The sequence below is a fragment of the Eschscholzia californica genome, unplaced genomic scaffold (assembly GCF_041429995.1).
Source record: "Eschscholzia californica isolate CP2 unplaced genomic scaffold, dmEscCali1.0.p SCAF_6, whole genome shotgun sequence".
NCBI lineage: Eukaryota > Viridiplantae > Streptophyta > Magnoliopsida > Ranunculales > Papaveraceae > Eschscholzia > Eschscholzia californica.
In genome coordinates, this window is record NW_028238483.1 from 29,104,900 (window position 1) to 29,132,162 (window position 27,263).

Below are 27,263 nucleotides of genomic sequence, written 5' to 3' on the forward strand. Positions count from 1 at the left end.
TTAGTCATTTTAATGTAGTTAAGTATTAGTTATTTAACGAAAACTATCACGTGAAATTACAAAGTGGCCATATGTATGTACGTAAAGGACGCGACTAGAATAAAACTACACTTAAAGTCTAAAATACAAACTTTTTTGACTTGAGAGAAATCATCTATGTATTATTTGTGTACACAGAGGCTATACCCCTCTGACATGAAATGGGTTGTCCATGATTCAACAAAAAGGAAAAATGATAAGTTGTCTTCTCAGAGTTTTGCTTGTATAAACAGACCACAAATTTTCCGTTTATGAACCCTAATATGTCCCATTGCATTCATATCCAACTCCCTCAGACAATTTCAACTACTTGTTTAATGCTATCTTTCTCCATTTCACAACCAAATACCTCAAAACGAATCTTTTACGTCCTACAGAATTTATGATGTCTCAAATATTTGGTATTTAACAAATTTTTAGGTTATTATAAATCTTTATGAAAGTAACAGTGAGTCCACAACAACGAGTTAAAAAAATGGTGTAAACAGACAATACCAAGACAAAGTCCACCACTCCTTGGTATGGTGGTTGAACACAAACTCCGCATACCGGAGGGTCCAAATTCGATTATTATGAAAATGAAAATTTATGATTTATTGAACTTAAATACAAATAACATAGATGTAGGAATAAATGATATCTCATGCTCCACTGGATGGCCTTACAAAACTTCATGTCGCCCTTAGGATCCAAGATATATCTGAGACAATAGTTATTGAACTTATTCAATTCATGATGCGGTATATTTATGTTGTATTCATGCCACGTAATGATGCATATAAAAAACACAAATAGGGTCAACAACATTTTTCATTCAAATTCTAGACTTTCATGATAAACTATGTTCTTTTGTTACATTAACAATACACTTGCCATGTTGGTTGTGCATCTACAAACTCGGAGGTCACAGATTCGAATCACAGTGAATATCCATCATTTATTGACTTATGTTAAAGAGTAAGAACAAAGTAAAAGTAGAAATGAATGTTTTTATCGCTAAGATGGCCTTAAGGGTCTCTATAAGACCTTTATGACCCAAAATGTCTGTAATTTTGGTAGTCATCAGACATTTATTCTTGATGATTCCATACCTGGTTGAATTAATGACTTTAGAAGTCCATATCAACAAAATAAAAAATTTCCACTTTTTTTTTTTTTTTGTTGAACTAACAAAATAAAAAATTTCCACTTAATTTGTAGAAACTTCTGGAGTAGAGTACGCAAAATGTAGTTTTCAGAATATTTACCTAAATGTAGGGCTGAGAGAAAAGTCTGAGAACTCGAAATCCGTCATTGGTACCCGAGTACGTTAGATCCCACAGACACTCGAAACCCGAAAGTGTGTTCACCCAGACTGCCCGGTGAAATAAATGGGTCAAGCTCGGGTTTTAAAGTGCTTCCCGACATCCCGTCCAAGCCCAATTCGTTGATATTTACCGACATAACCCGCTTACTAATGTCACCCATTTATACGATAATATCTATGTACATTGTATGCTTGCTTGTATGTATAACACATAAGTATACATTACACATATTGTTGTGTGAGAAGCCTTTGACAAGACATTGTTAAGAAAAAAATTAAATTTCAATTTGAGCGAAAATTTCGATAGACATGGAAATATAAATCGTTTCGACCCCAAATATTCGAAATTTTGGTAAAAGTCCGATACCCTACAGGCCGATACCTCGAGAAACCTGAATTGGCAGAGTTTCAAAGCCCGCCCGCCCGACCCGATGAATTAATGAACCCGACCGGCCCGACCCTGCCCGATTCCCACCCTTATCTAAATGACCTTTTTTTTCTCTTCAAAGAGAAATGAAGAAATCAAGAGATGAGGAGATATCATCTTCTTTCAAGAATCATTGTGCAATCAAACAGTGTCCAAATTTACTCAGATCTGTGGGGTAGAAATGGGGAATAAGTCAACTGACCATTTTTGTTCCAATCACGGGCTTCATAAACACACTTATAAACCCGGGTCCATGCCCAGCTCAATAATCAGTCACTCGAGACAGTTTTTCATGGAGCCAATAAAAACTCATAAAAACCACATCCATAACCATAATGCTCTCTCTCTCTCTCTCTCTCTCTCTCTCTCTCTATCTCTCTGTCTCTCTCTATCCCTCTCTCTACAAAGGGTCAAGAAGAAAAGGACATGGAAGTCCATGGCAGGGTTGTCCGAAATCATCCATCCATCAATCCACCCATCCATCACTTATTTGGAAGCACAATTACATATCTGGATTCATTTGTTGTCAGTGGGGGACTCACTGACAAAACTAACTCCACCCCCTTTGGGATGAGATTTTTGAATTGGTCTTTCCCTCCATCCAATTTGGAAGTTCTCTTTTTTGGCCTAGTCTGTTTGCCCTTTAGTCCACATAAGAAAGTACCCAAAATATGCTTACTGCAATCTTGCCCTAGAAAGATAAAGCCATGGATGTAGTGGCTGAAATTAAACTTTTCAGTCTCTCACAAAAAAACATTTAGTAGACCAAACATAGTTCAATTTACTGAACAAGCTAAAACTAGTTCATAATATATGCTGAAGAAGTTGAAACTTAGATCATAAACCATGAAAATTTCAACATTTTCCCTAGTTTAGAAGTAGTGTTCTTGTTCTCTAACCCAAACTAACTACATTTCATTTCACAAATCAAAAGTAAATTCATATCCCATGAAAAATGTTAATCAGTGCAAGGTTTCTTGGTAGAGCTCACGAACCTTTTTCATATCTGCATTTTGTGCCCGTGACTTGCAGCTGCTTCTCTGCAATCAAACAAGTTTGATATCAGTTCAGGATAAATCCAAATCCCACCAACTCTGATTTCGCATTAATATCGTTTGTCCATCGGAATCATCCCACACATACTGTCTATCATATGGTGGCCCATCCAGACCTTTGTCTATTAAATTTTCAAAATGAATAAGAATTGATCTATTTATCATCTCTTTCAAATACTCATTCAGGCATATCGACGATGTATTCATGTTTAGACCACACGATTTGACACTAACGAGATATAAAAGGCGTTTTTTACATGTGGAAGCAAAATGAGAAGTAGAAACTTCATAATACAACAAGTTAATTCACATGTTAGTATAGTTGATTAACAGAAGAGTTCAAAATTAAATACGAAACAAAATATCGTACAATCATAGTCTGAAAGAACCAACGAACTTCCTCAGTCATGTACTTATGTATCAGAAAGAACGGAAGGCATGTGATCTACACAAAACGCTATGTGATTAACATTTACTATGCATACAATACTGATAGCTGATGTAGAAAGGATGAAAATAACATGACATAATAAATTCTACAAACGAAATAGAACTGAAGCGGTCCATTGTCTCTGTTGATAGCTGTATTTACAGCTATTGGTGTACCTTAGAGTTATCGGGAATTGCTTATCCAACAGTAAAGTGTCCTAAAGCTACTATTTTACGAAGAATTATACGATAGTATTTTCTTTTTCTCTCAGAACTTGGAAGAGTTATATCTCTAGTAGGGCGGAAGTGTTAAAAGTTAGCCTTATTAACATGAAGCTGAACTTTTCGAAACTAACATGAAGCTTTACTACTTGTCTACTTTAATACCATGACTATTTGCTAATACTCTAATAAGTTCGTAAAATTTCATTTAGTTCATTATTTGTGCATGATTTAAATTAACATCTATATTGCATCTCCGTTTTCATTATAAGGTCTTAGTTACTTCATCACTCTGATTCCTTAAGTATGTCTACAAGACCACACTAAATACATGGACTACTAAGATGTTATGTGTTTTATCTCTGAGAATACGACGTTACTTTTCTTGGCATAATACTAATAGTTAAAGCCTATCTACGTTCTAGTCTTGAGGATTGCCATAATCTTTTAGTTTTAAGCCCTCCATGTGGTAGTGTGCATTCGCAACAAGATCTTGCCTCCCCATCTAACGATTTTGGTTCTAATATGTAATATCTTAGGGTTGCCGCAACTAGTTCTATGACGTCCAGCTCTCGTCACTCTTATTCTTAAAGTACTGCGAGTATCTTTCTTGTATTTTTCAGAACGTACGATACTAGTCAAAGCCATGTTTGTACACAAACTCACTACTTTGACTTTTTCCATATATATATTTTCATGTCCTTCTCCACTATAGTAGTTTGTATTCAAAGTCTTGTACTATAATCTCTTGCCTAGCTTCAAGTGACAATATCAATGAAACACTTTGCCGTATCATCTCATGTTTTGTTCTTTAAACTTCACAACCATTCATCTATCTGTAAGGCAAAGAATCTTTACTTTTGAAATTTCAACAATTATTCTTCTACAGCATACCTTACACTTTCCGTGGCTCCGGCCCTTCCTATTGAGTTCAAAACAAAAAAGCAACACTTGCCATTCCTTACTTTCACATCATAATACAAGTGCACAAAAAAAATAATATAAGCTATAACAGCTATAGTTTTGGACTTCAACACATCTCCTTGACGAGGGATAACCTTTCACTATCTTTTGCTAATTGAGTAATTGTATCATATTTCTGACACGCTTACTCGAACAAGTATAGACGATTCAACTATAATCACCCATTATATTCATTCAAACTTTCAAAAAAAAAACTGTAATCACCCATATTTTCTTAGTCAAATGTTGTCTTTCAAGTATATCCTTAATTCCTATATCCTATAAATTGAGCTGCATGCATATTGAAGTTCATCTAGAATACTCCATCAGGGAGTTATTATTCAACTCCTAACTGTATCTAGTGGCACATGTCATTCAATAAAGTAATTAGCCTAACCTCCAAGTGCAAATTTGTATACCCTTCCATTAGACACTTGTAGCCTTTCCTAGTGCCTAGAGTCTCATCTCCTATCTATTTCATTCCCACATACATAATACACGCAACATTAACTCACCCATTTTTCTCCTAACTCCTTTTACTAGCCTAAATACTTCCACCCAATTGCAACTGCTACCGACTCGTATATCTTGGAATACCTTCTTTACTTCCATTTGTTCAAAACTCAGACACATAACCGTTGCGGCATTGCCCCCATTTTGCAGCGACTGTATGCCTTCCCATTTGTCACTTCTAAGCTTAGTCAAAGTTGACTTCCCTACAGAGTTTTAGTTGGAACCAATTCATAATCCTTATTTAGAATAGCTAGGGTATTCAAATTACATGTGAATTCTACCTCATAGGAATAGATTTGGTATACCGGCGCCATTTTCACAGACACATCATTCATCCAAACAATTGTGAGGCTAGGAAAATGTCCTAACTGAAATTACAGCTCAAAGTATAGCCACTTGACAGCCAATGTCCATTCAACTTAAAAATTTTAGTTTTTTACTGCGAGTATACTCTCAAGCAATTAATTTCTATCGATATATGTATATATCATACATCGACATGATATGCTAAAGTATATAACATGAGAAGAAAAAAATATTCTTGTAAAGATTGGAGCATAGATAAGAAAAGAAAGTTGGCATAAACAACAGGGTTAACAGAATTTTCATATGCATACTCATAGTTAAGCATCGTGATTACCAATATGATCATCCTCCACGCATGTGTGCTCCCAGCTCACCAAACTGCTCATCAGCTCCTTCAGTATCTTCAGAGAGGCGAACTGCATCCAGCTTCTGCTTGATGACTTCTATTGCATTGATTACAATCTGAGAAGCTTTAACAGCACCAGTTGATTCAACAGTGAAGATGAAACTATCTTCTCTTCCATAGATCTCCACTAACCCTGGCTTTCCCATTGCCTCTGCTTTCTTGATCACCTCGTCATCATATGTATACGCCTCTGAATCTACAACTACAACCTGAGAAACAACACACTAAGTCAACATTCTAGACCCAGAAACTATGCAACTAAAAGGTCAAACGAGGAACCATCATTGTAACAAAATTATGTCCAATATTACCAACATAGTTGAAGGGAGGAAGTTGGATATCCATAGCCAAGAATACTCTCTTGTATAAATAGCCAACCACACATCAAGGTGGTCAGGGGCGAACAGAGGGTTGGACTTTTGATAGGTTATATAAAATTAGTGAGCGGAGTGATTGGGTGAAGATGCAGAGTGGGCACCCGTTCATGTAAATGCTCATATTACAACTGAAATTTCAGAATATGGCAACTTAATGCACATGCGACATAAAAATTAGTCAAGTAAATAAATAGATAAAATGGTACACCAATATATATCATAGAGTACAATTGTTCGAATAATTGAATGATTAACACCAAAATCTGAAGTTACTACAATCACTAGAGAGACTCCAAATCAGAAAGCTAGGAGCACCCAGCGTATAAACACAGCTTTTTAGAGCCGTGGTGGAGCCATAACATCACTTTGACGAAAAAATTACACATTGTAGTGTACTTATAAAGATGGGTTCTTACTAAAATCAACCTTGGAAAGATGAGAATAAAATAAATATCTGAACTTTGAACACGAGAAATCATATAGCCCTCTCTCTAGCCATTTTAGAATTTCATTTGTATAAGCACATAGCAAGGCTCTTCTTGTGCTTATAAATATCTGAACTTTGAACACGAGAAACCTACAAATTAGTATATGAATTCCCCTGCCACTCATAGAATAAGATTCTTCTTGTGATCCCAAATAGCAACAGCAAGGCTCAGTGACGGAACGATGATGCCAATCAAATCCACACAGCACACAGTTGAATCATAAACCAAGGTTTCATTTATCTCTGCTAATTTCTACCACATTTATTTGTAGCAAGTAATAGTTTTGTTGCACAAACTAATCACATATTCAAAGTTATCAAAATTCTTATTTGTAGGTTCACATGGTTGCGGACTAAGAAAGGGCCGGTCAAAACAACTTGATAACTGTTCTTGAAGCATCTCAAATATTGATGCAGATGAATGACCAACAAATTTACTTCTCTAGTTACACATCCTAACCAGCTCAGTTTTCATAATGGGAATACAACCACAACAAAACTTTCATCTTAAAATAATTCATTGGCACATTTAAACCACACAAAAGGAGAACTACATATTGAATGCAGAATCATACTGTAAGGTGTCGTACTATTAACTAGGGTTTAGGGTTTAACTTGATGAAGAAATAAACCTGTTGGGTATTGGGATCAATGTCGAAAACTTTGGTAGGACTACTTTCAACCCAACTTTGCTTTTCCTCGAGAGATAAGCTTTCCATCATTTCTTCATTGATGTGAATGTCTGGTTCATACATGAACGTTACAGTCGCAGCAGGAGACCATTTTGCATGATCTTTCCCAATCCCCTTTCTTGCTATAGCTCTCAATCTCAACTCCTGCCCACGACGTAACTTCACAATTATAATCCCCCTGTATACAAATCAAAATAATCTCATAACATCAGAGTTTGAAGGCAAAACCTTAAAACCCTAAACACCCACAACTCAAAAACCCTAGAAAATGTTATGTTGGGGAAAAGTTGAGGGAAGCAGAAAATGTTACCTATTTTCAGTGGAATCAAAGCCTGAAGAACCTGAACGAGCAGCAACGTCGACAGGTACAACAGAAGGGTCAGAGCTAAGGAGATCGGCACTGGTAACATCAACGGTTTGATCTGAATCACAGCGAACGGAGAGATGAAACTCGACGGAGCAGTACTCACACTGGCCGTCACCGTCACAAGCGTCACAATCTCGTGAGAAACGCATACCCATAGCACGCTCACTGGTGAGAGGGATGAGACCGAGTCGGTGAGCAATGAACTCGTCGTTGAGAACAGTTGAGTTAACCTCGATTTCAACAAGGTCAATAGCAATGGTGGGAACTTCTGCAATCATTACACGACGGAGAGCATTAGCCATGCTTGGATCAGTTTCCCGGAGCTCAAACTTCATGTATTCGTCTTTCATTTCCCTAATTTTCACCTTTGGAAATCTCTGATACGATATTCCGTCCATCTCTCTTTTTCTCTCTCTACTCTCTAGCTTCTGTTCTTCCCTAATTTTTCTCACTGCCTTTCTTCTTCAGTTCTTAATTCTCATTGGAGGCAAGAGACAGGGAAAGGAGTAAATATATGGTCTCTGGTGCGGCAACCCATATGTCTTCGCTGGTGAAGCGGGGTGATTAGTACACGTGTTTTACCAGCTCACCATATTCCACCACATAGGGGAACTCTTGTAGGGACACAAGATTTGAGAGTTTTCACCTTCACCACCACTACCCATTTATGATTTGAGAGTCTTCGTTTGTCAATGAGTTGTGGAAGGTGGAAGCAAATCCCACCTTCAACAATGAGAGAGGAGATAGAGAGAGATTAGAGAGAAGATGGGTATTGAGCTAATGTATAAGTAGTGTTCCTTTGAGTCTTTTTCGCTCTCGCGTCAAGTGGACTAAGATAATGTATAAGTAGTGTTCCTTTGTTACGTGTATTGAGCTGAGTACTTAACACTGGTAATATATTTGAGAAGTCATCAATGAAATGCGAAAAAAGCATTGGAAAATGTTGCAAGTCACTAACCAAACTCTGGCAATTTAAGTATTCCATATGTTCCCAAACTCTTACATTTCAACAACATAAAAAAGTTTAACATGCTAGAATACTTTAACTTATTCCTAATAAGCTAGTTTGTGTCTTCGAAATGCATCTTCGTGTTTCCCCTTCTCCTGTGGCCTCGTGTGGTCTGCGTTTCCCACAAAGAAGGGAAGTACCTATCACCGAAATAGAAGCGTGATGAGCTAGCCCATTGGAAATAAGACATACTACGCATAAAGACAATAGAAAGGCGATGAAAGATAAGATCATGTACTCGACTTACTTAAAGAACAATCATTTTATGAGAATGCATCTTATTGGTGATCCCTCGGCACCACGTAACCTTAAAGGTAAGCAGTGCACCGAATACAATCCTGCCTTTATGTCATCAAGTTTTAGGCCTTCCACAAGAATTATCTCCTGAAACATTTCAGAGGCATTACCAATAGCATTTTAGATGTATAAGAAATATCTACTTAACAAGATTTGGAAAACAAAAAAGAGTTGTAAGTAGCAATGAAGTTATCGACGAATTTTATTGCTTTGATTGATGACAATTTCTAGTTTTGTTCTGGAAATGGATGCCTCATCAGTCACTAAAATGGATATAAAGTGGGAAGAAAGTTTCTTACCCTGCTTTCCAGAAAAACAAGATGTGAAGGAATCAAATCGTCGTATGCAGCAACTGATAAGTAATCAATTCCTAAATTAAAAAAAAAAAAGGAATTTCCATCAGCAAAAAACTGTGTTACTGTGGACTTTCTGAAAAAAGTACCCGAAAAACAAGATAAGGAAATAACACCCATATAGATTTTGCTTTAATCATTTAATAACCGTGAATATTTACCAGAGTTTTACTAGTTTCTCTGAATAAATGAACTCTAATCTATATTTGTTGTTGTATGACATCTTGGTGGTACTACTTTCTGAGGGACAACTGCCAAATGGTATTGCATGGATCTGAAACCTATCATTTGTATGGGTCTACTCTATGGGAACAGGATAGTAGTAATATATTTCGTTCGGGAAGGAAAGCAAGAAAAAAAAAAGATAATAACTCCGAAGTCCACTAAAAACTATGTAATATATTATCAGGTCTTGAGGTATGAAAGTTCAATCTGTTAGATATACAATTATAAGAATGGTTATCGCTACTAAATAATGGATATGATATCATACCAACTAGCTTGACATCAGTGTTTTCTACCAACCATTTTGCTCCGTCTTTCATGAATCCAACATAGCTTGTGTCGAACTCTTTTTTCCACATTAGTCCCCTGAGATGGAAAAGGGAAAAGGGAAAAGAGAAGTTGCTTTTGAATAGCTTGAACTTAATGATCTCCATATTTCAATTAAGCATTCGAAAGAGGATAAAAATTGAGTGCCCAAAATATGATAATATGAAAAATGTTTCTTGCATCAACCAAAAATTGTAACAGCCTATGAGAGTACTTTGTAGTTTGTAGAAAATCCAATACTGTTTTCTAGTCTTTAATGCCACTATAATACTTGTAGATACCCTTCTTTTACTGATTTGTTACCCATGAGTTGTTAAGGATAGAAGACAGAGAAAAACTAGAACTTTGTAAATAGATAGAAAGAAGAAGGTAAACTATCTTGATCAGGATACGGTAAATCAAGTTCTTGATAAAATTGAATAAAAAAGCACATTCCACTATGTTGAAGGAAATTTGGTGGAGACCCGTTAAATTCCATAATTGCATGAGACTAGTTTTAGACTTCTATACAAACAAATAGGGTGTCTGTCATTCCTGGTTAAGCTAGCAGTTTAGAAATGTTTAAATTTTATACGATACATTCGGTTGTTCGTGTTCCCAACAAGATCAAATAGAAAGATTCGGCTAATGGGTGACTCTTTACGCCATTTTGAGGTGATTAAGCTAAAGGCATATTGGAACGAAAACCAGGGCATTGTGCTAACTGTTAATGTGACAATGTTTCTAAAACTTTTAAATACGTCATCCCATTTATCAGAAGGTTTTACAGAGATAATTCTATTAGTTCCATGACTACGAAAGTCTATAGATGCATCTTCCTTAGTCAAATAGCATTGATATCTTTCATCCCAATACTAAGCTTGTTCACCTAAGTATCTCCAAAATCAGAAACCGGAAATTTCATACCCCCATTGCTTGATGTCTCAAAATGGTAGAAAATCACATGAATATAAGACATATAGTACCTGTCAGTGTTTAATGTTCTGAAAAGCACACGGCGAACTCCTTTTGGAATATGTAAGGATTTCATAACTTCAGCTGTAAGAAGCAGAAACACTTGTCAGCTAATAGTATCCACCAAAGTTTTACTTGTGAATACTATTTGTTAACACCTATGAATTTAGTGCAATCTTTTCGGTTCACGAATAACAATCCAACCATTTTGATCGATCGAGATGAATAATAGAAGTATGAATAGGAGGACTTCTAAGAGATGATACATAATATAGATAGACTATGACCAAGACGGCATCTTTGATCTCAAACATAAACTATGAAAGATTGTAACATTGTCATTGAGTATATTAAGGTTAACAAAAGTAATAAAGATATACCAGTTATATTCTTGTCCCTTGGAACATCCACTACCAATGCTGGACCTGTTCCAAAAATTAATAGATAAGCTATTCAATAAACCCAATTAAAGAAAATGACATTCAAATATTCAAAATCAATTACTTCATGATAATCTTCTATTTTACTCATTCATTTATTAGAGAGAGAGAGGGAGAGATACCATTAAGGACCTCAAGGTCAAGAGAATCAACATCAAAACCAGCATCAAAGTAGTGATCAAACACATGACCAGGGGCATCAACATGAGTACCAGAATGGGTAGGCATTTTCATCTCAGAATTATTAGCAAGGGAACCATTTTTCATACTGGCAGGAAGCCATAAGAATTGCCCTAATCCCTCTGTTTTACCCCATGAAGGCATATTCTCTGTGTAAATGTGGGTTATATCAAAGATCCTTCCTTCTCCATAAACTTCCCTTCTTGGTGGCACAATATCCATAGCGCCACCATCATCATCATCAGTGGTCCAAGCTGCGCAAGACCCCAACGACAATGATGGTGATGGATAAGCAGCATTTTCCGGTGATACTGTAGCTGAGACGACGGCGAATACTTGTATGGCAATGGCGCATATTAGCAAAAACAGTAACTGGGACCTCATTAATCCGTCTTTTGTTTCCTTCAGATCGCGCTACTGAGTTGGTGACTATCAACAGAAGAACTTATTCCTTGTTTGATCGGATTTTCCAGGGAAATGATTTCCTTTTCAGTTTCCTCCCAAACTAGGGTTGTAGGGCCGGTCTTGAGGGCTATTCCCTTGGACACTTCGAGCTAGTTATTCAAAAATGATGCTATGCCCGGCCCAACCCCGCCCGGGTGAGTTGGCATTCCGGCCGGGATTCCTACCGGGCATAGCATCATTTTTGCTAGTTATTAAGGTTACAGAGGCAAAACCACCGGAACAAAAGCAAATTTCATGTACTATCACTAAAAATTTGTGGTAAGTGTTACGTCTCAATTTATTTTCAGTATGTCATCTATTTTGTACGTTTTGCAAAACTTAGGAATTTCTCTTATATGCTTATATCACGAATAAAGATCCTCAACTTGAATAGATGACCTACTTAAAGATCCGACTTAACCATCACAATTTCATAGTACTATCATAAATTCTAATCAACTTTAATACAAACCAAAACAAGTGAAAATTTAAATCCCCTAAATTTGAAGTGATAAACATTTGTCATTGACCACCATCTTCACATCTAGAAAATTGTATTTCTTCCCCAAACTTCATTGTTACCTTATCTTGAATCTTTGGAAGTAGTTTGAAGTATTTTGAGATGCCAAAACAAAGTGTATTGTTCATAGATGTGGTTAGTGAATATGGTCCCTCATTTAACACTACTGCTGCTACTACTCCTAAAACAAAAGAATGGAACTCTCTTGTGGGCATGACTAGTGATAGGAGTTTCTTGGACAGTTCTCTGTGAGAAAAATGCCTGGGCCATAATCTGACCAAGATGGACCTGGGCTTGGGTAGTGAGGTGTAGGTTGTCGGGCTCGAGTGGGAGTCCTTGGGCCTCCACGTACCAAACATACGGTAGGTCCAAATCTTGCTGGGCTTTCCTCACAAGTTTCGTGTATGACCCTATAGTTGATGCTAGACCTACCTGCAAAATTTACCCCATTCATTTATCGAGATGTGCCCAGGAAATACGAAAAAAGAAGCTAGTTGTAATGATATTGTGTACAAAGGGGAATAATTAAGAAGAGAACTAAACCTGGATGAAAGGAAGATTTGGAAGCTTTAAATCATCCCTCAGATTCAAAACTAAGTCCTTCAAATTCTTCCCATAACTCTTTGCGTCCTTTTTAACAATCGTGTCGCTCTCCCCTTGATACCAGAGAACCGCCCTGATCCTTCCACCTTCCTTCAACGAAGCCTCTGACCGTCTCACTAATTCGGTATAAAGTCGAGCTCCTTTAGCCCACTCTCTAATATAACTCCCACCAATAGCACAAGGAACCAAACCCACTACTCCAATATTATTGGAATCCAATTCTCTGATTTTGTTGGCAAATGACATACCAGGCCCGACACCGACAGTCATGGTCCAATCGATATCAATATGAATTGGCTCTTTAGCTTCTTCCCATTCGAGTCGGGCATTGAGTCTGAGAATAGAAGGGTCTGGTTTACATTCTTGAGGAACAATTCCGTCCCATTTATCGAATGAAACACCTCCTCTTCCTGCCATATTACTCTGCCCGGCTAGAATGAATATACTCTTGTCCATGTACCCAGATCCATTGACTAATTTCGCAGATTTTACTAATAAACATATGCAAATATGAAGAAGAAAACACAATAAAGATAACATGATACTTTGATTTTAATTCAAAGCTTAACAATATGATGAACTTTGATTGTAGAGAAAGAGAGAGAGAGAGGGAGGGAGGGAGGGAGGGAGGGAGAGAGGGAGAGAGAGAATTGAATAATAATGGAACCTAGACCAATTATGTCAACTTAATTCAGCCATACATTTATGTCTGATAGTGACAATTTAACTTACTATTAAAAAAGAAAATTAGGAATCAGGTTTAGGTAAATAATGAACCATATTACGAACCATTGTGATATAATTTTCTCTTTTATTGTTGAGATTTGATCAGTAAACACATATAATACTATTGTTTGAAATTCAATCTTTAAATATTATTTATAGATAAATATAAGATTTGTAAATCGGGAAGAAGATCTACGAGCGATTATGTTGGTGTTGGAAGAAAGACTTGGCTAACATCTGACCGAGAGTGGCTTCAGCTGCAGTAGTCAGGTGCACATAGTCGGATGAGGCTTGAAGTCCCTTGGCGTCCACATACCATACGTTTGCTATATTCACCGCTTGTTGAGCTTTCCTCACTATTTCCTTGTAAGGACCCTGTGCTGTCGCAAGACCTACCTGCAATTTCAACACATTTCATTAATTTTATTTCTCGTTTGACTCTGTATTTAAGGATAAATATGTGTCTCATCTAACAACTAAAACTCAATCAATTTTAAAAAAAAACTAAAACTCAATCAACAGGTTGAAATGTTGAAAAGAGGTATTCTACGTGTTCAGACTTGACAACGTTTGTACAAATACAATCCTAATACTATCTCACAACCCCTCATCTACAGAATGAAATGTAGGGCTATAATAAAAGGATGTACGAACCTATAGATTTGTTCGTAAATTTTTTGAAGTCAACTACTATATTACAAACCTCTCAAATGTTGAAAAGAGATATTTTACGTGTTCACCCTGTTATAGTTAGTCCCACATTGGATGTGGAAAGGGGTAAAAGTGTGAGGGAGGTCTTAAGTGTGAGAGAGGGCAAAACCACTAAGAGACAATAAAGACCCAAGACCACACCTACGAATGTGCGTTTGTTTTCTGGGTGAGAGAGACCCGATACCACTTACCACTTAAGAGACAATAAAGACCCACGACCACACCTACGAATGTGCGTTAGTTTTCTGGGTGAGAGAGGCCCAATACCACTTAGGAACAAACGAAGACGCAAGACCACACCCACAAATAGTACCCAGAACCAGATTTACCAAAATATTAGATCCCTTGCGGAGGAAAATAGTCTTTACAATTTTTTTCCACCTTTATATAGATGGAAGTGTCAGAAATTCAGAACTCAATCAGTAGATGTCAGGTACTAACATAAAATTTCTAGGTTTAAATAATTAATTATACCAATTAAGTATATTAGTAAGAATTAATAAGAATTAGTAAGAATTAAGAATAAACAAACCTGAATGAAAGGGAGATTCGGAAGTTGAAGATCCCGACGCAAATCCACAATTAATCTCCTCAAATGATTTTCATACCCATCAGCATCACTTTTCAAAATAGTATCACTTTCACCTTGATACCATAGAATCGCTCTTATATTTCCACCTTCACTCAGTGAAGCTTTGGATCGTTTAATCAACTCATTATAAAACTCAGTTCCCCGACTCCACTGAGTTATTTTAGTACCACCAATAGCACAAGGAACTAAACCAATCACACCAATATTTGAATCTAATGATTTCAACCCATTTGCAAATGATAAACCAGGTCCGATTCCAACTGTTGCATAAACATCAATATCTTTATGAAGAGGTTCATGAGCTTCTTCCCATTGTAATCCAGCACTGAATCGGAGAATCGATGGGTTTGGTTCACACTCTTTTGGAACGATTCCATCCCAATTTTTACCATTAACACCTCCTCTTCCTGACATGTTACTTTGTCCAGCAAGAATGAATATGTTTTTATCTTCATTTCCGCCATTAACAAACTGTACTAAAAGAATCAAAACTACCCATAAAGATAACATTTTTTTCTTTTTTGAAGAATTTTTTTCCCTAGATTCACTGTTTTTGTTTTTTGTTTTTGGGTTTTCTGTGAGAGGTCGGTGGGTTGGAGATCTTTGTCAGAAGATGGATATTTATAAAAAAAAAAAAATGAAGTCTAGGGTTTAGTGAAGAGAGAAAGATAAAGGAGTGCTCAAATAGAGGAGGATAAGTGGTAGTAGATTATTGTTTCCATAAGAAAGGAAAGGACAATAGATTTGGGAAAGTGAAGTGGCTAGTTGATGGAATGATTTTGTGTTATATATACCTTCCTAATTCTATATAGGGCTCATAAATAATGGATATCATTGATGGTATGGCAGCTACATGTATGGTGTATGCAATGGGTCAAACACATGACTTAGACTACATTTTGTTGAGTTGCTCGTGGTTCATTAAAAATTTGGTAAATTTTAACACAAGAACAAATTGTCGATGTCTTCACCAAGGAATTGGTCAAAGTTCGTCGTCGACTTTAAGTTTCAAGCTTTTCGCTATATGATCTAGACATTTAGCTAGAGGGGATGATATGGTGTATGCAATGGGTCAAACACATGACTTAGACTACATTTTGTTGAGTTGCTCGTGGTTCATTAAAAATTTGGTAAATTTCAACACAAGAACAAATTGTCGATGTCTTCACCAAAGAATTAGCCAAAGCTCGTCGTCGACTTTAAGTTTCAAGCTTTTCATTATATGATCTAGACATTTAGCTTGAGGGGATGATAAGGATACGTGAATCTCTACACAGATTGGAGCGGATTTTTGAAAATCAAATTCTGATTTGTGTATACCATATTTCCTTCTTTATATTATTTAGTTTAGACTAGATGTACTGTAAATCTATCTTATTGCTTTACTTAGATTATTCAGGATATATTGTAATAACTCAATTATGATTACGAATAGAGTCTGAGAATCTAATTCAAGAAACACATAGAAATTTACTCTTTCAATCTCAACCACCACTACGCCTCCATCATCATAAGGACATCTCTAATGCAAAACTCGAAAAAATCTCTGTTCGTCCTATTTGTCGAGTTCCAATCGAGATTCTCACTCATAGGTGGCGAAAATAGAAATCCTCAATTCTTGTATGTCTTCAATGCAAAACTCTAAACTTATTTTTTTTACTTATATGGCATGGTTTTTCTTGTAAAAAATAATTAGTTATTTTAGAAATATACGAAGACTTGATTTCTATTGGTTGAAATTTAAATAATGATGAGTTGGATAAATAGAGATATTTCAAGATGACACTCTAGAAATAGAGCATCCTCTCGAGATATCTCTATTCCACCCTCGATAGTCGACACATCATCTTTGAGATCTTAGTTGAGTTTTGCATTGGAGATGACTTTTCAAGAAAAACTCAAAAAGTCTTATGTGACACTCAAAGGTTTCTAAGATTGAGTTTTGCATTGAAGATGCTTTAAGTACTCCAACACCACACTTTAACCACCACTACTACCACCACCACCGCCACACCTTAACCATCTCGACCACCACCACCACTATTATCACTATTTAGCTACACCTGTAATCATAAAAATTGAAAAATTAACTATGTTTTTTTTAGTTGAAGTGAAAAATTAACTATGTTACTATACTAATTTTGATCTTTTTACTTGTAAGCAACTATTTTGCTAAATATACTTCTAATCATTTTTTAATTTTATTAAAGAAAAAGAATTTCTACTTTTAGTTGCCAAATTATCTTGAAGAGATGATGAGGGACCAGACAACTACAAATACCCTACTGAAATCTATTACCACTCAAGATATTTTTACTTTCAAGGCTCAACTTTTCTTTTTGGCAGAAAAGGTTCACCTTCCGGTCCAAACAAACAGAACTTCAAGATAATCACATTTCATATTGAATATATGGAAATCAGATTCGATTTTCGCTTTCGGAGAGGAACATTATCTAGTTATCTGCACTCTGTAAACTTGTATTCTTTATATATTTTGTGAGAATTATAGATAATAAATGAACTCAGACAATCCATTCCCCATTATGGTCCACTACACATAAATTGCATGTGGCATGCTCCCATATTATTTTTAGACATATTTATCTTCCAAGATGAATGTACATCTTTGATACAAGTACATAACAGAAACAAGATGGGATATGCAAATGCAAGAAACTAGAACCAAAAGCAATCTATTGAGTTTTAAAGTACCGATAGAACGATTACAACCAAATAGAACACGAAAATAACTTGGTCTGTATCAGCTGAGACGACTGACATGAAATATAAACTATTACAAAACTAACTACAAGAATATATGATCAAGACCACAGACAACAACCATATCCTATATCTATCTAATTGAAATATAAAATCCCACGAAGGGAAATGAAGATAGACAAGACAAGATACATAGAAACCAATATGACATACGTTTTATGAAAACTTTAATCAAGTTCACTGCGAGAGAAGATGTTGTTTATCAGTAAGTCATTAATGGAGAACCACAATGAACATCAGACGCGTCTGATATCCTTTGTTTCGGAGATAATGTTGAGTTAGCAACAGCGTCAACCTCGACCGTTAATATGTTTTTTCTTTTCTGAGTTTCCGGTTTATGTTTCTCTTCTGATACCTCGAATATAGGACTTAAGGGCACTGTTTGGTTCTTCTGTTGTGATAGCATAGCTTGGGCTTCAGCCACCACTGAGACACTATCATCTGTTGCGTATAATATTCTGTGAATTGCACTAACAACCTGCATAAAGTGTGAGGCATAAATAATCGGTAAATTTTAATAGTGAAACAAATGAGTAAATCAATATGAATAAAAACGTACAGGCAGGTTTTCGATCTCAGGAGATTGGCAAAGAATTTCAATATCTCTCAACTTTGCAAAGTAAAAGTCTCGTTCTTTCTCGAGGCTATCCACAGAGAGCTTCAATTCTGTGATCTGCAGTTATATCAAACATATTTAGTACCCAATCAATCATATTTCAAACTCCCAATCAATGGTCTTGAATTACCTTTTCGTCGTAAGCTGGGCCTCCACTAGAAGTGGGTCTAGAAGCTTTAAGTACAGGATTTGCATTGTTGTGCGAAGATGATCCATCGTTCTTTCGAGTATTGTGAGCAGAGTGAGATTTGGAGGTAGTGGTCGAGGGTTTGGCTGAAGCCTGTGTGGGTGCAGACTTCTTACTAGTTTCTTTTCCACCTTTACAAGCCTCTCTTCGTTCCAAAGGATTGTAACTGAAATAAAATATATATACAGTTTAGAATAAAAGAAACCCATGGTTTGTATAATAATAATACGATACAAATTGATGCACCATTAGGAGAGAACAATACTAATAGGTAATAAACTTTAAAAAAAGCTCCTTGTCTAAAATCTTGAATTGTTAAAGAAGCACAAAAGGTGAATTACTATATCATGTTACTATGCATGGCGGAATAATGAAAATTGTCCCACTACACTCCTCCTTTTAGGATCTCCAACACTTCACAAGTAACACGCACTCGCAGGTTGCTCTAGAACATAAATTACTGCAGGATAGGTTTCAAGATGAAAGTATTGCAAAACTATGAGAGTCCACGTGTCTAACAAGTTGGAGGAACGACAGGAAAGGGTGGTGGAGTAGTGGACTATACTGACTTCTAGTTCAGATTTCAAATCTAATTATGAAATTCAACAGAGGTATATATGAATCCAATAACCAAAACACAAACATCAATTATGTTAACCCCGACCTTATGAATGACCACATCCAAAATAGTGAGTCGCAATTCAAATGTCGCTTCTCGTCGTCGTCTTTTTCATATATCATGGGAGAGGAACGACGAACGAAGGACCGCATATCAAGAGTGGGTCAGGTCAAGCTCCAGGCTGGGCCCATTTATCTCTTTATATCATAAAAGACAGAACAACTTTGACTTGCAATTTCTTGTGAGCATGTGAATCTTCGTAAATCACTTCGAAACCTAAATAGTTACCACAAGGGCTCCTACCACTTACTAATGAATGCAAAAGCATAGATTGAATTGTATCAAGCGAGACTAAACAGCTGTTAAGATAACTCATAATGGGATTGATAAGAAATTTTTTTTTATCAAGAACAGCAATTGTTCACCATAAAACCTAGTTTTTATGGGGTTTTCAAGAGTACCTGTTAATAAGCCCATTATTGACAGTATCACAATATCTTTTCATCCACTGCATGAACTCCAAGTTATCAAGAGGTCTTCCTTTTATCAACTTATTTACTTCAATGTGCTAAAATCACATAACAAAAATTGTACACATAAAGAACCCTAAATCAGTGACCAAAAGGGGGGGAAACTCAAAATTAAATAAGAAACCCTAAATCGACAGATATTTCAGGAAAGAGAAAGAAGTGGAAATTAAAATGAAACAAACCTTGGTAATCTTGAGTTTATTGAATACATCTTGAAGAACCTTATAATTCTGAATCATTTCGTATTCAGTTTTGGCGTCGAAATTAACTTTGTGCATGGGGACAATTCCTGGATGAAGGGCATCCATTAATTGACACTGAATTGCTCCAGAAGCAGCCTGTATGATAGGAATTTAAAATCAAAATAAGTAAGAAAAGGGGTGAAATTCTCAAAATGAAGAATCAAAATGTTAACTTTATCAAGAATTAGGGTTAGGTTAAAGAGAGACCTCTTCAACTTTGGAGATATTGAGATGGAGAGTAGAGTTAATCCAGGCCAAGATCTCAGTTCTACCAACAAAGTATGCTGAATCCATCATTCCTATGTTGGTCGCCATTGTTAGTGGATTTCAAGTTTCAGAAATTCAAGTAGGTAGAAGAAAGTTTCAGGAAATGGGGAATTGAAGAGAGAGGGAGAAAGAGAGAGAGAGAGGAAGGGTTTTCCTTCTTCTATAAGAGGGTTGGTGTCAAGGGCGAATCTATGTGTGGACTATCCCTGGCTGCAGCCAGGGATAGATTTTGTTAAATCTCTCAATAGGTATAGACACTAGCAAGATAGCTTATTGGTAGCCAGGGAAGGTTTTATAAAATACCTTGCTAAGTCTAAACACGAGGAAGAGATGGCTTAGTGGTAAGCCATATACCCCACACACACTAGGTCCATGCTTCAAATCCCCCTCCATGCACTTTATTTGGCTATCTTTTTTCTTTCTCTTCAATGCACTCGTATCAGTTCTCTTGAATTCTCTTGATTTTAAACGACTAGGTTTACTAATTACTCATACATACTGACATTCTTAAGATTTACTAAGATCTATCAAGACTACTAAATAGTCGTAGTAAATCCCGTAGAAAGATGTGTGGAGATCAACTATGTGCACTTTCAATTTTAGTTTTATCGTAAAGTTTGGTTTTATTTGTTCTCGCCATATTGATTCTTTTGCGCCTTAATTAAAACTATAGGCACTTTATCAAATAAAGTTGTAATACAATTACCATGGAATCACAAGGATGACAAAGTTACATTAGCGATAATCTCTGCAAATTTAAATCATTGTTAAGAAATGCATTATCGACTGACATTTGCAGAAAAAACATTAGGGTAGATGTTGGTTGCTTAACATAGTTAACTAATTGTAACTTTGTAACTTGTAAGTACGTTAAAAATTGCGTCTTCCTAACAATAGGTGTATGGAACAAATTTTTTTTTCTACCGTTTTTTTTTATGAAAAAATTAGGCTAGCCAGGTGCGATTTCAAATCCTGGCTCCGCCCTTGGTTGGTGTTGGAAGTGGGCGGGATTATATCAAGTTTCAGAGAATTCAAAATGAAGGTTGTCAGAAACAAACAAGTAATATTCCACCACCTGTTCATTCAGTATAGCAGAATCTAGAAGCTAAATAAGAGATGAGCCGGATCGTCCCAGCCCAACCCATTATTTAACTTTATTGGCCCTCAAATGAAGGACACCACCACATTTACTGACATCACTTACCTCGTGGTTGCCAATATGAATGGAATGTGATTACCAGGACTCGCGTGGTAAGGCATTCCTAGTAGAATGCGGAAATGCCATTCCTAGTAGAGTTGCGTTGAGTATGGCATTCCTAGCGGAATTGGACTCCCTAGGAATCCTTGTTGTAAGTTAGTCCCACGTTGGTTGTACGAGTAGGTGGCGGTCACTTTACTAGTATGCAATAGCCTCACCTCTCAAGCTAGCTACTGCACCAAGAATGACCTAAGACCACTTTCTAACATAGTATTGCTACTCTCACAATCCCAACCAAATAATCTTCTGATAAAATATCTACGGACATCTTATTTATGACCAAATCACACTATAACATGAGATTGGTATTTCTCTTCTCTATCTGCATCTTAATCCAACCAAACTAGCAACACATTACACATTGATGTGTTGTGATTACTATGATCAGTACTATATGTGCTTAGCTAAATAATGGTCCCCCTTAGACCACTCAAGAAGTCAAATGATGTACTTGAGAAGTCGCCATAGACTGTCATGATTTAAAAGCCTGCATAAGGTGGATTGCGTATATGCTCCCAACCTGAGCACTGGAACGAAAGGTCTATAAAAGTATGCTCGATACCATGAACTCTGATATGTCTGAAAGAAATGTTGGTCACGCGGATGGCCAAATAGTTCCAAATATCCATTTGCTTTATCTCGGGACACGATCATATTCGCAATGATAAAAGAAATCGTTGTGTGTCTTTGCAGATGCTCTTCTTTTGTTTGATTTTTCTCTTTTTCTTTTATATTCTCTATCTAAACTTCCCCCACTCTTCAAGTCCCACTTATTTATCTCTAACTGTAAGTAAGCTGAAGATCATTTTTACAAACAGAGAGAAGAGAAACTACTAACTTGCCAACTATAGAATCAACCTTCCCAAAACAAGGGAGATGTTTAAATTGGATAAAGGTAAAATCAAATGTCATCCATTTCAGAATTAGAATTGGTAATATGATTTATTTGATACTACTACAAACATACATAACAATGGAAGAGAAGTTTGTTTGGTATTCAACCTTCTGATTTCACTTCAACTAAACCCATAAAATGAAGATAGATCTTCTCTCTTTCTATGACATTATCACTTCTTATGCTTCCCTTTAATAGAAACAAACCTAGAAGGACTAAATGGGGTAAGATCAACAATACTAGCAACCCCATCAAGAACAAGTTCAGCCATGGCAGCTCCAGTAGCTGGACCATTCAAAATCCCCCAACAACTATGACCAGTTGCCACATAACAACCCTTCACATTTGGTAATTCTCCAATCACTGGTTTACTATCATCAGTACATGGCAAGAAACAAGCTTGCTCTGCTTTCACTTCAACTTCTTCTTCTTCTCTCAAATGACTTGATACAGTTGAAGCTACCCTTTTTAGCATTTTTATTGATTCAGAATCTCCAACAATTTCTTCTGGATCATCTGGTATTTCAACTTCAGCAGACATTCCACATATATAAACTTCCCCTAATCAAATCAAACTATCAAATCAGTTTCAATTCTCAAAAATCAAGAATGAAGTTAATAATTTGATGAAATTGAGATATGGGTTTTTATTTTCTAATTAAAATTACCAGTGGGTCGTGGGTAGATTTCAGGATCTAAGGGTTTTCCGCCATGAGAAGGTGAATAACTGAGGAAGAGAGCATGAGGGGAAATTGCAGAGGGTTCTCTTGGCTTCAAAACTATACTGTGAGCTTTAAGACCAGAGATTCTAAAGAGAGAAGAAATAAGTGATAATTTTGATGACCATGGACCTAAAGCTAAGACAACTGAATCTGCTTCAATTACTCTCTGATGATCTTCATCTTTTTGTTTAAGTACAACCGATTTGACTCGGCCTTCATCAACTTCGACTCGTTCTAACTCGCCGATGACCACCTCTAAGTTGTAGTTTGATACGGCGGTGGAGAGAAGTTTCCGAGTGAAGAGTTGAGGGTGGACTTGGGCGGTGGTGTCGGTGGTGCCAATGACGCTAGGGTTTCGAGCAGGTCCATCAACCCAAAATGGAAGGATCGTATTAGAGGTAGTAGTAGGAGGAGTGGTGGTGGGAATTTCAGGTTCTGTAATTGAGAGGCTGAGGGTATTGAGTGGACGATAACCGTAGGATTGAGGACCATCGAGTTCGAGAGCAAGTAAACGGTGGAGATTGAAGCTAGTACGAGCAAGCTTAGAGAGAGCTCCACCATCGCACCAATCTAGGGCTAAAAATCCACCAGCTTTGCCGGAGGCGGCACAAGCGACGGAGGATTTCTCAACAAGGGTGACGGTGGCACCTTTTTTAGAAAGAAAGTAAGCCGTGCAAACGCCTATTACTCCGCCACCGCAAACCACGACGCGCGAGGGCTTGTGGTGCTCTTGCTCCTCCATTGACGAAGATGATCTGATGAAGACGGTGGTCGAACGTTTAGAGACGATGGGTAAAGGACGGACTAGTGAAACGGATATTGAAGAAGAAGGCAAAACCTTCATCGTTAAAGTTGAAACTTTTATAGGTAATTGATTAATCAGAATTGCCTGTGTTCTGGAAGTGACATGTGTAGAACCAAAATGGGTATACGGGTCGGACAAATTCTTTAGTCCATACATAGACGACATTTCATTAGGGTTGGATATTCTTTTCTCTGAACAAGTTAGAGAGTTTAAATCCCTTCAACAAAAAAAAAAGTTAGAGAGTTAAATCCCACATTGGCAGTGGAACACCTTAGATAGTGAGAATTACTATGAGGACAAGATTCAATATGTGGAGATAAATTTTGGGGTCGCTTTTATGGTAGGAGATCAGAAACACAGATATCGATAGTACATAAAACCATCCAAGTCAATAAGTTCAAAGAAACAAAACATTAACATTATACTTTGTTTCTTGTTGGTAAAATCTGTATAGTTTGGAGACAGGATGAAATACTAAACTAGCCAGTGTCTGAACTAACTTGAGCCCGAATATGGGTGAGAAGCATAAGGAAGAGCTCACTTGTTGTCACAGTCGTCCGAATCTTCGTCGTTATCTGAAGAGTCATCTTTCTGTGGCTCTACTCCGTCGGGGTTCAACTTAGTCTTCTTCTCTTTCTTTTTTTGTTTCTTCTTTTGGCGTTTCATTCTCTTCTTTGCAGTTCTCTCTTCTGCAGCCTTTACTCTTTCCTCCCTTCTCATGTTATAATCAGCAATTTCTTTTCTCTTCTGGTAGTCTATATTCATTCTTGTAATTCGATCTTGTTCTTTTCTTCTCATTTGCCGATACTGTTGCATCCAAAATTTGAGACATGAGATAATAAATACACAATCTTTTGCGAGCAAAAAACTAAAACGGAACAGTAATAGATACAGTTACATAAATGATTTACTTCTCTAGTAAAACACTAAAACGACATAATAAAGCACAATTAAACTCCACACTCTATCATTCATCTGCCTCGCGTAGCAGGTACATATGATTGACGATGATGCAGTGAGTGATCACCCAACAGATAAATTCTTCAAACAGAAGAGAAATAAACGCCATAGGAAACCCAATCTAGCATGGAGTCAAAGCACAACTATAACAGGACTGAGTTTACATAACAAGAAGTTCCATACAATATGCTCGAATCACTCGAGGTACACCAGTATTGACTTCTGGCAATCGAAAGAAACCCAAACCCCTCTTCAAACTGAAGTATTTTAGGGAGTATTTTGGTTGTTTGGCACACCAGATCCAAACTCACAAGCCTAGATGGTTGCTTCAGGACAATACCACATTATGTGAATCTTCAAATATCGTTTTTATCCATAGTCCAAACAGTTGAGATTAACAATATCAAGGGACTAGAAGGTAATAAATGTGATCCTGATACACAATCTTATAGCTATAGTTGACATTTTAGATCAAGTTATATACTAAGGAGGTCGACAAGAGATCCATCTTATCTTCGTAGGAAACCAAAACTTCCAGTGTGGCTGAGAAGAGAATTCAATACAAAAATGACGAAAACAAACTTGTCCCAAAAGCCCAAAAATGACACGGCACTTTGTGTTACTTGGGCTTGGGGAACCATTTAGGAAAAAGAGTGAAGCCACATACAATTTTTTTAATTTGTTGTTCCCTTGTGAACTCGTGACCATTTACTAATACCCTGAAACCAACAGAGCAAAATAGCAAGTACCTTCATAAGGATTTCTGACTAATAACGACATAAAAGAAGCTAATTTCTTCGTAGATTGCCTTTTCGCTTGTAGAGAAACATCCTCATACTATCACCTATTACTAGTTCTAGTTACACTCCAATTGCAAGATAGGAGGAGTACACTAAAATGCATTAGCAGCTTAAGCTACATTTGACAAAGAACAACAATTATGGTTTCAAAAGTTTACGTATATACATTTGTATATGTGTGTGTACGAGAATAATTCGTTTTCAAGTATAAAAATCTCTACCTTCCAGCCTTCTCTCATCCTAGTGATTTCGAGGTAAACTAGCTTCAAAGTTCACATACCACAGATAACAAGGTCTCTCTTAAAACTTATCTCTGTTTGACATTTGGCTAAATCATAATCCTTTTCTTCACACTTCTTATTGTTTCACCTATAACGAAAACTTACAAGTCTAATAGTTCCCCAATCAACAACGATTTCGACTATTAATATCACCTCACCACCATCCACAGTTTGTGATTGGGTCGATAATCTACCAAGCTAGACTCTTATCTTTTCTCATTAGTTCCCCATTATCCCTCCCAATCTCCCAAGACGCAAGGCACTAACCGGAACCAATCTAAATCATGAAAGGGGCACCATTGTTCACTCATATATTAGGTTTTCAACAGACAACAAGAATTTCATCATACATTAATGTGGTTGGCTCTAAAATATATTGAATTGGGATTGCCCTAGAACATAAATCAACTAAATAATCACAAACACATAGGGTAAAAAAAATCAGAATACTGAAGTTGTAACTTCTAGGGTTTAGTTATAATAATGAATGGAAGGTTATATACCTGATGAAAGTCACCGGAGCCAGAACCAGCGGAACTTCCGGAAGTATTGCTAACACGGACAGGAACATGATCGAGGATACGGCGGAGCTTAATCTCAAGATCTTCACCTTCTTGTTTAGGGTCTGAGGGTTTGTACTCGACTATAGCGTTATTTGATGAAAACGGAGAAGCAGAAGCTAGGGCAAGAGGGGGGAGAGAATGTTTGGGTCGTTCAGGTACTGTTATTATCTGTAAATCACCATCATTCGAGCTCCTTGATGTTCCACCATCACCACCACCACCACCAGATGACATTTTTTTTTATTACCTTGACTCCCCAAAAAAACCCTAGATTTAGTGAAACAAAAACTCTAGATTTTGTTGAAATTCTCAAGGGATTCACTCTCTTCAACTTCTCTTATCACCAGCCAGTGAGTGTTCTTCCTGTCCCAACTCAATACACAAGTAGATCCTAAACACCACCTCCAATCAACATTCAATAATCTCTAGAGCAGGAATATCTTTTTGAGAAGTTTTTAGAGGTGCCTCCACTTATAGGCGCCCCAAAATTATTATTATTTTTTTTTTTTTTTTTTTTGAGAATTTGACTATGATCTACGTTAATCATTACAACGCATTGATCAATACATCATGAAGATGTGATAAGCACGATGACCGCCTAATTTAAACCATGATTAAAATAGGCCTAAAGCCCGACAAATTTATGAAATCATATACTTTATTTATAACCTTAATTACATGGGCTTAAGAGGGGTGCCCTGCCACTGCACCAAAGGCTATATTAATCTATGAAATTTGCAAAAATAAAAAATTTAGACGGGAGGTCT

General features: G+C 36.7%; 7 protein-coding genes across 7 annotated transcripts; all 7 read right to left on the reverse strand.

The window, feature by feature from the left end:
* Positions 1-2,528: 2,528 nt before the first annotated feature.
* LOC147533267 (DNA-directed RNA polymerases II, IV and V subunit 3-like) lies at positions 2,529-8,407 on the reverse strand. Its single transcript, XM_086645274.1, has 4 exons — positions 7,533-8,407; positions 7,163-7,400; positions 5,595-5,875; positions 2,529-2,812 (listed from the first exon to the last, which is right to left on the reverse strand). Exons 1-3 carry the CDS (start codon positions 7,985-7,987, stop codon positions 5,603-5,605), a joined length of 966 nt encoding a protein of 321 aa, XP_086501400.1. The 5' UTR covers positions 7,988-8,407; the 3' UTR covers positions 2,529-2,812; positions 5,595-5,602.
* A 115-nt stretch (positions 8,408-8,522) lies between these two features.
* LOC147533268 (Cyclase family protein) lies at positions 8,523-12,305 on the reverse strand. The gene is made up of 7 exons (XM_086645275.1): positions 11,317-12,305; positions 11,135-11,179; positions 10,766-10,838; positions 9,742-9,839; positions 9,195-9,265; positions 8,846-8,982; positions 8,523-8,738 (listed from the first exon to the last, which is right to left on the reverse strand). The coding sequence occupies exons 1-6, from the start codon at positions 11,756-11,758 to the stop codon at positions 8,857-8,859; spliced, it is 855 nt and encodes a 284-aa protein (XP_086501401.1). The 5' UTR covers positions 11,759-12,305; the 3' UTR covers positions 8,523-8,738; positions 8,846-8,856.
* On the reverse strand, positions 12,305-13,618 carry LOC147533269 (putative carbohydrate esterase At4g34215). The gene is made up of 2 exons (XM_086645276.1): positions 12,882-13,618; positions 12,305-12,770 (listed from the first exon to the last, which is right to left on the reverse strand). The coding sequence occupies exons 1-2, from the start codon at positions 13,479-13,481 to the stop codon at positions 12,492-12,494; spliced, it is 879 nt and encodes a 292-aa protein (XP_086501402.1). The 5' UTR covers positions 13,482-13,618; the 3' UTR covers positions 12,305-12,491.
* An 82-nt stretch (positions 13,619-13,700) lies between these two features.
* On the reverse strand, positions 13,701-15,862 carry LOC147533270 (putative carbohydrate esterase At4g34215). Its single transcript, XM_086645277.1, has 2 exons — positions 14,911-15,862; positions 13,701-14,063 (listed from the first exon to the last, which is right to left on the reverse strand). The coding sequence occupies exons 1-2, from the start codon at positions 15,478-15,480 to the stop codon at positions 13,860-13,862; spliced, it is 774 nt and encodes a 257-aa protein (XP_086501403.1). The 5' UTR covers positions 15,481-15,862; the 3' UTR covers positions 13,701-13,859.
* Positions 15,863-17,647: 1,785 nt separating this feature from the next.
* LOC147533271 (microtubule-associated protein RP/EB family member 1C-like) lies at positions 17,648-20,390 on the reverse strand. Its single transcript, XM_086645278.1, has 6 exons — positions 20,153-20,390; positions 19,886-20,041; positions 19,635-19,741; positions 18,498-18,720; positions 18,311-18,424; positions 17,648-18,229 (listed from the first exon to the last, which is right to left on the reverse strand). Exons 1-6 carry the CDS (start codon positions 20,258-20,260, stop codon positions 17,954-17,956), a joined length of 984 nt encoding a protein of 327 aa, XP_086501404.1. The 5' UTR covers positions 20,261-20,390; the 3' UTR covers positions 17,648-17,953.
* Positions 20,391-22,385: 1,995 nt separating this feature from the next.
* Positions 22,386-24,183, reverse strand: LOC147533272 (FAD-dependent oxidoreductase family protein). The gene is made up of 2 exons (XM_086648231.1): positions 23,034-24,183; positions 22,386-22,926 (listed from the first exon to the last, which is right to left on the reverse strand). The coding sequence occupies exons 1-2, from the start codon at positions 24,055-24,057 to the stop codon at positions 22,538-22,540; spliced, it is 1,413 nt and encodes a 470-aa protein (XP_086504357.1). The 5' UTR covers positions 24,058-24,183; the 3' UTR covers positions 22,386-22,537.
* A 42-nt stretch (positions 24,184-24,225) lies between these two features.
* LOC147533273 (PRKR-interacting protein) lies at positions 24,226-26,923 on the reverse strand. Its single transcript, XM_086648232.1, has 2 exons — positions 26,437-26,923; positions 24,226-24,699 (listed from the first exon to the last, which is right to left on the reverse strand). The coding sequence occupies exons 1-2, from the start codon at positions 26,728-26,730 to the stop codon at positions 24,430-24,432; spliced, it is 564 nt and encodes a 187-aa protein (XP_086504358.1). The 5' UTR covers positions 26,731-26,923; the 3' UTR covers positions 24,226-24,429.
* Between the last annotated feature and the right edge of the window lie 340 nt (positions 26,924-27,263).